This window comes from Bombyx mori, chromosome 27 (genome assembly GCF_030269925.1).
Source record: "Bombyx mori chromosome 27, ASM3026992v2".
NCBI classification, from domain to species: domain Eukaryota; kingdom Metazoa; phylum Arthropoda; class Insecta; order Lepidoptera; family Bombycidae; genus Bombyx; species Bombyx mori.
This window is the reverse complement of record NC_085133.1, coordinates 8,573,510-8,585,388: the sequence shown is the minus strand read 5'-3', so window position 1 is coordinate 8,585,388 and position 11,879 is coordinate 8,573,510. Positions and strand designations below refer to the sequence as shown.

The following is an 11,879-nucleotide window of genomic DNA, read 5'->3' as shown; positions in this document are numbered from 1 at the left end:
AGTCAATAATTCGTTTTTCTGATTTACCAATCATTGTCCAAAAGTCAGATTGCCGCCTTTGATAATAGTCGACTCAGATGTTATTTAAACCTTATCGAAGATACGCTATTCTTCTTCTTCTTCTTCTTTGTCGTTTCCTTATTACTGAGGGTCGTGACCACCTTGGTCCAGTTTTTGCACCAGCTTCCTCCAATGTTGCCTGCATTCGGCCTGCTTAATGGCGCCCGGGACGCTGGTGTTTGTGGCCTCCTTGCTAATGTCCGTCCACCTGGTTGGCAATCTTCCTCGATTTCTCTTTCCTTCCACGTGACCTACAACTATGAATTTTTCCAAGTTCTCAGGATTTTGACGGGCCCCGTGTCCGAAGTACTTGAGGAGACGCTGCGACTGCGTACAGATTGTAGATAGACGGGTCTTGACGTTTAGCTCCTCGAGAATTGACACATTTTTTCGGCGCTCCGACCATGATACGCCCAACATTTTGCGCCAACACCACATTTCAAATGCGTCAATTCTCGATCGGGTACGGGTCTTGAGGGTCCACGTCTCTGAAGCGTACAAGAATATGGAGAAGATAAGGGTTCTCATTCACGCTATAGACAAAGAAATAGTCCATGTATGTGCTCGTAAGTTCAGCGATGTTGTAGCTGTGAATGACCTCAATTTGGACTGGCACAACAAAGTGATAAGGTGCATAAATTTCGTATGAGTACCGAAACAAAGTCGTGCACTCTACATCCCCATCCTATTTCTTTAATTACTAAGTATGGTGAGGATAGGTCCCATCACCACCATGTCACATGTGGTCACAATAAAATTCATACAAATTCCTAGGTGTATCTTTAATTTTGCTTGCGATTAGTTTCGTTTAGTATTGGAGATCTTGAATAGTTAAGGCATCGGCTAAAGCCGTAGAATAAAACTAGGCCTTCGTTGTGAATCTTAATCCCACTGGCCCCAGTTAGGCCCCCCGCCGGATTAGTAATATGGCTCTTCTACGAAGCCCTTGAGGAATTATGCAAGTGTATTGTTAGCGTTTTGGATAAATGGAGCACCAAAGTCGTCGTTAACGGCTGCTGTTTGGATTACATGAGCATTAACAAAGGGATTCCACAAGGTTTGGTGCTGTTCCCTATGATTTTCATCGAACATATTAAAAAAGTTATTTGTTAATTAGAAACATTAATAAGCGACAACACAGGACGCTCTTACATGTCCAACATGAAAATCTCGGAACGTGGGTAACGGAAAGAGTCTGAAGCGAAGAGCCAGAGGGTACAGGTATTCGAATGGCGTAATTAGAATTTAGATTTATTCAACTCAATAAAACAAACTGTAGGTTTTCACGTTCGTTGCATTTTTTATATTGCGCTCGAAATGTAAAGAGTAGTCTCGCAGAGTTCTGGGAGTTTTTTAAGACCGGCGTTTTGAGTTGTCTTTAATGTCGGAATAATGCGGGTAAAGCTACGAATAAATTATTCGTAGGGGTAAAGCCAGTTTGAATTGCTGGGAGTACCTACTCAACAAGATTTCATCTAAACTAGTGCTCATAGTGATATCAGTGATCATTTTTGTTAGGTATAAATAAAGTTATAAGAATTAACTTTCATTTGAGACTATTATTAATGTTTATCTGTGATTTCAGTTTGTTGCACCCAATTACCTAGTTTATCTATGACTCCGCCAACTTCAGCCAAGTAATACCTACTGGTAATACAAAACTTAAGTAGGTACTCACGTTACCAGACCATTAAATATTTGAAAAAATATCTTTATATTTGCAAGAGCTTATCATCTTAGAAAATATACCTATTTTATTTAGGCTTGGAATCCATCCACGATAGAATATCTATCATAGATAACTACCTAGTAACTACACTTTATAACCAAATGTTTAAATAATTGTAGTCTGTGGTGTTACCCTTTCTTGTCAATTTTGTGTCTGACGGAGATAAACATTGTTTGTGTTTTGTGATGACATTGTGGAAAACATACAGTTATTACAGTAGTAGATTAGTGATTTGATTGAATTTTATGGTACGCCAATAACCACACAATATAATGAAGGTTTTACAGGAAATATAATATGTGCAAGTCGTTTTTAAAATAAATAAATACCTCCCAGAACTCAACAAGACCTCCTCAAGGTTAGTAAATTAACAAAAACAATATTGAACTCTTTTGTTCTAATTTCGCGATCACTCTAATGTGGATTATAATATCTCCATCGTTTTCTTATTAGAAAATACAATACAGACAATTTTTTTTAGATGATGAATGGGTGTAAACTATGACTGGAAATCACTTATGAGGTCATCGCAACTGGTAGATAGTTACTTTAACTGTAGCATAGAATTTTAATTTCAATAGTTTTGACAATAGTCTGGCTTTTAATTCAATTACCACTTATACTTCCTAATCATTTCCATAAAAAGAGTTTAATATACTTACTTTCTGTATAGAGATACTATAGTATTATTTATTAACTTATGTAGTTATGATAGGGTCTACTTGCACTTGTGTAGGTTGTTACTGCGTTCACATTTCTGCTGAAAAAACTTTTTTAAAATCTATTTTAAAAAATTCAAATAAATTGATGACCTACAAATAAAATAAGTACATACTGAAGTAAATAAACATAAATTTATGCTGCTGCTCACCTTGAGATATGAAGTGTATGTCCTAACATTACAAAAGCTGCTCTACTCTTTCAAATACAATGTGCAAATACTTTGCCTCCAAAACGAGCATAAAACTCTCATGACCTAAAACTGTAATTTGATTTGATTTTTTACTATGGTATTCTCTGAATTAATATTTCAACATGTGTTAATGAAGGCCCCAATTGTGGTGTAGTGCCTGTGAGCTTCATTGACTGCTGCATTGTTATTTTCTTGTTAATCTATAAGCAGTGTCTTTTCATTGTATTCTGTTCAATAGTTGGGCTGCATTCATTGGAACACAGAGCTATGACTTAAGTAAGAAAGAAAATTCCTTGTAGGTTTTAGAAGTGTAGGTGTAGTGTAAAATAGGCACGATACTGATACTTACTTGTGTGAGCTATGAATAAGTTCTAAATACAGCTTAGCATTCTAGATTTGCTTGTGAGATAAATAATCCTCTGAGATAAATAATCCTCTGAGATAAATAATCCTCTGAAATAAATACTACCTCTTTTGATAAAACTTTTAATATCCTTTTATGACTGCCATGGGAAGATATCGACGCTTGAAAGGCAAACGTGACTAAGCTACAATGTGTCGATATGGAATCAAACTTTTCTAGATCTAAGCTATTAATTATCATTTATAGATTAAAAAGAGATAGTTAATTTTTTAAGTAAAACTAAAACTGAATCTTTGTGATAAAGTAACAAATAATTAAATATAAAAATTCCAACACAGATACAATTAGACAAAGCCAGAAAACATGGCAGAAACCCTTGACCCGCTGTCACCGACTGTGAATATTTCGCCAAGGATTGGAATCCTACAAAAACTAAGGACAAGATTTGGTAGAAATGTACCTATTAATCGAAATAACAGTGAAGGTATGTTTAGTTGATTTTATTATTGGTTATACAATATTACGAAATTCTATCAGATATATTACTAATGCACTCAAGAGATGTTGTACTGTACACACATCTAGAATCCAAAAAGTTCAGTCTTTATGCAAAACAACATTAAATCCGTATGGCTCTAGCACCCTATGTCTCACGTGTATCTGTGAGAGTTACAATAAATGTAGTTCTGATTCCGACCACCTCAAGCGCACGCTGCGAGTCTGTTTTCAATTTTTTAATTATAATATCATGTAATACTTAATAAACAATTTCCTAACACAGTAAAAAAAATAGTTAAAAAACATTGTATAGTAGATTGATTTTAGAATCTAAACTATTCTGGAATCAACTTGAATACACAAAATATCAAAACAAAACTGATATAACCATTTCGTTGTTCGGTCAAATAAGAATTACATATAAATACATATATGCTGACATTACTCAAGGTATTGCTATTTTTTTGAAGTATGATTAATTTAAGAGTATATTTAATGAAATAGAAATAGACACATTATATTTACAGGCAAAACAATTGTGTTGAAAAGTGACTAACAATTGCTAGTAGTGTTCTATACTATAGGGTTCATTGCTAAAACCTTGTTATATTTATTTATTTCTTAGACCCGTGATCGAGCTCACGGTCCACCTGGTGTTAAGTGGTAATCTGTGCCCATAGATACCTATAACGTAAATGCTGCCACCCGCCTTGAAACATGACTTTGTGTCTGAGTTTCACAGTACAACATCCGTTGTAACTATACTCGAGACCTTAGAACTTATATCTCAAGGTGGGTGGCGCATTTACGTCGTAGATGTCTATGGGCTCCAGTAACCACTTAACACCAGGTGGGCTGTGAGCTCGTCCATCCATCTAAGCAATAAAAAAAAAAACAGCAGCTGCCCCGCCTTTCAAACCGAAACGCATTACTGCTTCTCAGCTGAAATAAGCAGAGCTGTGGTACCTACATGTGGGTGCTGACAAAACGCCCTGTCACCAGTAATTATGGAAATTATAGCTTTACAGGTTTTATTTTTATAACACGATGTTATTCCTTCACCGCGGAAGTTGTTCGTGAACGTTTGTTACCGATGGCATCGCTCGATACGAATGTACCGGGCGACTTATCCTGTATGACTGGGAACAAATCACGCATCCGGTCCCAAACCAGGATTCCCTGTGTTATGGATACCAGAGTCTGACATACATACTTTATATGTTTAAATATATACATAATTATTTATTTATTTATTTTACTTATTATGGATAACAACAGTACAAAAAACAAACATAAATATTATAGGTATTTGGAAAACAGCTAACCAAAAACCAAACTATTTTTCATAGTCAAAATCACATATTAGTAGAAAGTGAACGGCAAAAAAAAAAGAAATTATATTTGTACATCCACCTCTATTTTGTGTATATGCATATTATTATGCATATTTTAAAACTTAATAATATACATCGGACCTAATTCGCCTGGATAATAAACACTCAGACAATTAGCAAACAAACCTGTTCATCACACAAACGTGATCAGCCTGATGTGGGAATCGAACCCATGACCCTAGTCATGCAACAGTCAGGGTTGTATAACAGTTATGTATTATTATAAACTGATTGGTGGTTCCTTCTGGTGGTCCCTATTATTATAGGGTTCACGGCTAAAACTTTGTCAAAGGAAACTGAACCTAATTAACCATTAGTCTCGTACGTTGGTCAATTATCTTTGTTCTCCACCGAGGTCATAGCCGACAATTGTTGATTTCTCCTGTAAAGTCAGGCGTGACACCTTTGTTAAAATCATTTCATGCCGACACCTCGTCGTGCACGTATCGATTTTATTATGTCCGATGAAAAGTGCAGTTATGGTGAATTTTACATTAACGATACTTACATTTTTCTTGTCCTTTCCGAAACATAACATAGTGATATCTTCAGCGTAATTTTCTAGAAGAAACTGGGTAGTAATGAGATAGACTAATGCAGTCTTTTATGGGAATTGAAATTTGCTTGTGTTCCATTAACTGTCCCATTAATTTACGAAGATTTTAACTCTTGTTTTCTAATCGAGAAGTGCTTTTGGAATTTGTCTGTCGATAGGTCTTTTGCGATAATCATTCTTATTGAATGTTTAATAAGCCTTGTACAAGTCAAATGATTCTCTCAGTTAACATAGTTTTAGGCAGCGGCTTGGCTCTGCCCCTGGCATTGCTGACGTCCATGTGCGACGGTAATCACTCACCATCAGGTGGGCCGTATGCTCGTCTGTGTGCAATGTATGGAATTTAGCTGGCAACAACAAACTTCAACCGGTCACGCGAGAAACGTGTGGGTCTTTTTTGATGCGAAGTGATTTTCAAATTTCAGGATATGTGGAATTCGGGGAGTTCCGGGTTGAACGTCCCGGAATTAAGAAGGTCGGGACATTCGCCGGCGTCTTCTGTCCCGTCGTGTTATCTATGTTTAGCGCTCTCGTGTTTATACGAATGGGTGAGTAGAGTACAACAGACCAGAGTACATGCACGCTTAGGTCAAATATTAATTATCAATTAAAGTAATTGAATATATCATCATTCTCCTGCCCTTCTCCCACTCACCTGGGGTCAGCGCAACATGTTTTCTTCTTCCATACTCCTCTATCATATACCATTACTTCACTCACTCCCCTCTTACACATATCGTCTTTCACGCAATCCATCCATTACTTCTTAGGTCTACCTCTTCCTCTATATCCTTCCAGATTCATAGTTAACACTCTCTTACCAACTTCATTTTCATTTCGTCTTATCACATGTCCATACCAGCCCAAACGCCCACTTTTCAGCTTCTCTGTCACAGGTGCCACTTTTAGACTTCCTCTAACATTATAACCGTAATTGAATACAGTTGCTCTAAAACTTCCAACGATTTTTTTTATTTACAAAAAATATCATCCCGATATAAAAATACTGTGTTAATTTTGGGATTTCGTCACAAATACACTTCGGCAGATGCGAATCAAGGACCAGAGTATGACCCTGCGATGGACGGCGAAATTTGAAAATTATTTACTTCCCATTGCAAGAGACCAGCAATGGGAGTTGGATTTTCCTAGTTCATAGGTATTTTATTCCTGAGTCTCCAAAAGCAACGTATATCGGTTCGAAAACTAAATGCATCAATCTCGTTGCGATATTCTGTTTTTTATATATTTGAGTCGACTTATAAATACATAATTTTTCAATCTGTCAATGACAATATAACATGCCCGCATGATTAATTAAGCGAATTACGATGCAATGATATCCCTTATCGCATACATTGCGTGTCATGTGGTTCTATATTATCGGACATAAGCAACAAATGATTTGTTATGAAAATTTCTCCCCAAGTCCGAGTTTATTTTGAAAGACATGTTTATCTTTACGTGATGTGAAAGAGTAATTATTGAACTCCGAATAAATGGCGTTAAAACGTTTGTTATTCGTTAAACTAACTACTTTCGGAGAGTGTTTCGTTTTCGAGAATGACCGAGATGCAGCGGTTACAGTCAAAAGCGAACGCTATATCGACATGATTGATACTTTTTTTGTACCCCAGCTGAAAGAAGTGGATGTTGACGAGTCAGGTGTATGGTTTCAGCAAGATGGGGCCACAGCCCACACAGCTAGGGTCACCATGGACTCACTAATAGCGTTGTTTCCGGGACTGATGGTAGGACTTCTTGTGAGTCCGCGCGGGTAGGTACCACCGTCTTGCCTATTTCTGCCGTGAAGCAGTAATGCGTTTCGGTTTGAAGGGTGGGGCAGCCGTTGTAACTATACCGATATCTTAGAACTTATATCTCAAGGTGGATGGCGCATTTACGTTGTAGATGTTTATGGGCTCCAGTAACCACTTAACACCAGGTGGGCTGTGAGCTCGTCCACCCATCTAACCAATAATAATTAAAAAAAACATTTGTATTCGATTGACAGGTTATTTAGTAGGTAATGCCGGTCTTCTGGTGACATTAGCGCAATTCGCCGTGGCGTACCTCATAGTGCTGTTCACGGTGACCTCAATATGTGCGATATCGACAAACGGGGCGGTCGAAGGAGGCGGCGTGTATTGTATCCTTTTTAATACACTTCAACCCACAGACACAGTCTATTGAGTACCTCGATTTTTTTACCCTTGTAGGCAGACGAGAATACGGCCCCACCTTGATGGTGGATGGCCGCTGCCTACCGTTTAATACCTCCACAAGCCTCGTTGAAAGAAGGACATGTCATAGCGCTCGGGAAACACGGAAACACCTGAGTTCATTCTAAAGCCGGATGGTACGTGGCGGAAAAGATCTCTGGAAGCGCACTGTGGATTCGCATGATTCTAGGTAGTATCGGTGAACTCTACTCCGGTGGCGGGCGGTGTTTTGGTAAACTCAGTGGGTGGCGTTTCCGATCCGGTAGTGGATTCAGCAAAGTACTACTCTTGCTAGGGCAGATGTTAGCAAAGTCCGTGTGCTTGTCTAAAGGTTTGGTGAAGCTAGCATAACCCGTCGAGGCTACTATCTGTAGGTAGGCAAAAAAAAAGATCGTCCTTTTCAATGACCCCAAGACATCCGGCTACCTTCAGAAATTGCACACGCGTCAATGACGGTGCAATAATTTTGACATCCTAAAAATCCTGACCAGTATCAATAGGACGTGTTTTTTTAAAGCCTAAATACATTTAACATGAATACGGTTGGGATATCAACGAATTTACTGGTGGTAGGACCACTTGTGAGTCCGCGCGGATAGTTACCACCGTCCTGCCTATTTCTGCCGTGAAGCAGTAATGTGTTTCGGTTTGAAGAGTGAGGCAGCCGTTGTAACTATACTAAGACTTTAGAACTTGTATCTCAAGGACGCGTCTACGTTGTAAATGTCTATGGGCTCCAGTAATCACTTAACAGCAGGTGGTCTGTGAGCTCGTCGCTCCATCTAAGCAATAAAAAAAAAGAATGCTTATTTCGGTGTGTCCGGTGTTTCCTTGACCCGACGACGCAGTCATGTTGAGCAGAACCCTAGGTCCCGAATTCGGAGGTGCAATAGGGACGTTGTTCTTCTTCGCGAATGTGGTGTCCAGTGCTTTGTGCATATCAGCGTGCACTGAGGCCTTGGTTGAAAACTTCGGAACCAATGGTAAGCATCGTTTATATATACAGAGGTATTGGTGAGACTGTAATGTTGTATTTTGGGAGGTGTTAAAGGAAAACGTCTTCTTGCGTGTATTCCATGTTTAATAATCATCTTAATCCTAGTTTACAATTACGAAGAAGCCTATGTTTCTGGGTGGTCCGCCTTATTAGGGGGACATACGAGATTACACCTATTAAACATGTTACATAGTAAATGCTATGCTAATACTATGCTATGCTATAATAAGATATACATATAAGTATACACACTTCAATACGATGTGTCCTGGGATCAGAATCTTGCGTCCACAATCCATGCTGAGGAGGTGTTGAGGGTAGAGCGTATCTGGTCTGATCAGCGCATTATTCAGGATCAGATGGAAAGGATGAAATGCTAAAAAATGTTTCCCTCTGAATTTATGATCGAACGTTGATAGGATCTGAGAATTTTAAGAAATGGGCTTTTTTCTAAAATTAGGTTTTGGATGATTATGACGAAATAAATAAATAAAAATGTTTGAATATCAGCTGTGTCCGACGTAAGGAAATAATTCGTGTTGGTTTGAGGGATCCTACAGTTGTTATTTTATACAATTGATCCTTCGGCCTCATGTCCGAAGATGGGTGGCGGTTTTCACGTTGTCACATCTCTGGGTTTCGCTCCAACCTTTTAAGTTTTTTTTTGTTGTAGCTTAGATATGTGGACGAGCTCACAGCCCATCTGGTGTTAAGTGGTTACCGGAGCCCATAGACATCTACAACGTAAATGCCGTGGCGGTACCTACCCGTGCGTACTCACAAGAGGTCCTACCACCAGTAATTACGCAAATTCTAATTGTGCGGGTTTGATTTTTATTACACGATGTTATTCCTTTACCGTGGAAGTCAATCGTGAACATTTATTAAGTACGTATTTCATTAGAAAAAATTGTGCCCGCCTGCGGGATTCGAACACCGGTGCATCATCGCCAGATATGAATGCACCGGACGTCTTATCCTTTAGGCCACGACGACTTCAAAATAGTCTAATAGGCTAATAAATAAAATACTTTTAAAGTATAAGTTAGCAATAGCAGATGAGCACTAGCTATTGCATTCTTCATGTTGTGTCATTGACGATGTGAACACAAACTCATTGCTGTGAGGCTTTTGAGAATGAATTAAATTTTATCGCATCAACATATAACAGTTTGTTTTGTATCTGCATTTCTGGTATTCCTAAAAATTGGAGAAAATCATAGCTCAGGATCTTACAAGCATATACAAGCGTCAACTTATTTCGTCGCACGTCTCCAGGGTACTTAGTGGGTGAGAGTGGTGGTATCCCGGACAGCTGGTGGTACCGCTTCCTGTATCGCTCCGTGCTGAATGCGGTCGGGCTGGGTGTGTCCCTCGCGGGCGCCTCGCTGTTCGCCAGGACCAGCCTCGCCATCTGGGTCACGATGCTGGTCTGCTTAGCCAGCGCCTTCTTGAGCTTCTTCATCACGAGTCCTGCGCAGGTAACCGGGGGTCTTTAGTCAATTAACTTTTTTTTTATCCTACCTATGCTGATAGCTTTGAGAGGCTATTTCAGCTTCGCCCTAACGTGTGTAGGTGAGCTTACGGGGTTCAAACCGGAGTGTTGCTAACACTGACCCTAGCAAAGCAGTGCTTCGCAGAATCTATCACCGGATCGGAAACGCGACCTACTGAGAAGATCCAGTGAGAAACTCAGTGGGCTGTGTCTGTGGATTAATTCGCTCGTCGAGCCCTTCGTCGTAAGCGACGGGTTCGACGAGGACGGTGACCGGTGCTTGAGGTACCTAAAAGCACCGTTAATGGATCGGGAGGATCCGTAATGACGTGTTTAGGGCGACTTCGACTGTTTACCATTCGGTCTACAGGATCGGGTATGATTAACTAAAAATTAATTACTAATTAATTAGTAATTTAACGGCCGTCTGGTGTAGTGGTAAGTGACATGGTTACTACACAAGGGGATCACGGGTTCGAATCCCGCCAAGGGAAGATACTTGTATGATAGACATAAAATGTCTTTTCCAGCGTTATGGATGTATATTAAATATATGTTTGTGAATCATAAAAATCTTACATTTGTAACACAAGGTCTTTACGATCTTAGCACGGGACCAGTTAAGGTGACGTAAATGTTTAAAAAAAAGAAATGAAGTTATTAGTATATTCCGGTTTGAAAAGTGGAATAGTCGTTATATTGTATACAGGAGACTAAAACCCCAAGTCTCTAAGGCGTGGTGGTGAAGTCTATGGGGTTAAGTAAACATTTTTATCAGCCCACAGACGTCCACTGCTGGACATAGGCCTCCCACACACCTCGCCATAACGATCGGTCCTGCGCTGCTTGCATTTAGCGGGTTCCCGCAAACTTCAATAGATCGTTGGTCCATCTTGTGAGACGGACGCTACGTCTTCCGGTACGCGGTCGCCACTCAAGAACTTTCTGGTCCCAACGGCCATCGGTTTTACGAGCAAGGTGCCCTGGTTACTGCCACTTCAACGTCGCAGTCCTTTAGGCTATGTTGGTTACCATGGTTTCCCTGCGAATCTCCTCATTTCTGATTTGATCTCGTGGAAAAAAAAACACGCACGGTTATCAGATCCAAATTTAGGATTCCCTGTGCTATAGGCACTGTTCAAATTTATACATATGTATGTAGAAAATAAATACCCTGATAAAGAGCAAATAAATCTGTTCATCACGCGAAAGTTTGCCCGATGTGGGAATCGAACCCACGACCTCGTCGCAATAGTCAGTGCCGGTAATTACTGCACCACCGAGCCAGTCAGTTATGTGAGGGTTCAATGGTTTCCCGCACCAGTATGTGCCACAAGCCATGCGTTACGTTATTTTTTATTTGATCTCGTAGGGAAACTCCGAGCATAGCTCTCCCTATTGCTCTTTGGGTGACCTCGAACCTTCTCATAAGGCCCATTAACACTACCTAATGCCACTTCAACGTCGCAGTACTTTGGGCTATGTCGGTTACCATGGGTTTCCTGCGAATCTCCTCATTTCTAATCTGATCTCGCAGGGAAACTCCGAGCATAGCCCACTCCATTGCTCCTTGGGTGACCTCGAGCCTTCTCATAAGGCCCATTATAAAATAAATAAAAAATAAAAAAGACCTTTACTCCATGAAATAACA

The 11,879-nt window shown here is 39.7% G+C and overlaps 1 protein-coding gene across 4 annotated transcripts in view; it reads left to right on the top strand.

The window, feature by feature from the left end:
- The first annotated feature begins 1,881 nt into the window (after window positions 1-1,881).
- The window catches only part of LOC101745558 (solute carrier family 12 member 9), a 30,633-nt gene continuing 20,635 nt past the window's right edge, over window positions 1,882-11,879 (top strand). For 2 of the 4 annotated variants that reach the window (XR_009976895.1, XM_012697801.4), the window contains exons 1-6: window positions 1,887-2,147; window positions 3,405-3,550; window positions 5,940-6,062; window positions 7,529-7,663; window positions 8,585-8,719; window positions 10,012-10,214. Coding sequence is in view for 3 of the 4 variants with exons in the window: in XM_012697801.4 (XP_012553255.2) it covers window positions 3,430-3,550; window positions 5,940-6,062; window positions 7,529-7,663; window positions 8,585-8,719; window positions 10,012-10,214 (717 nt within the window). In the remaining variant the exon portion in view is untranslated. Of the gene's footprint in view, window positions 2,148-3,404; window positions 3,551-5,391; window positions 5,441-5,939; window positions 6,063-7,528; window positions 7,664-8,584; window positions 8,720-10,011; window positions 10,215-11,879 lie in introns of those variants that run through there. The other 2 variants (XM_021353648.3, XM_062676626.1) reach the window with 2 other exon arrangements.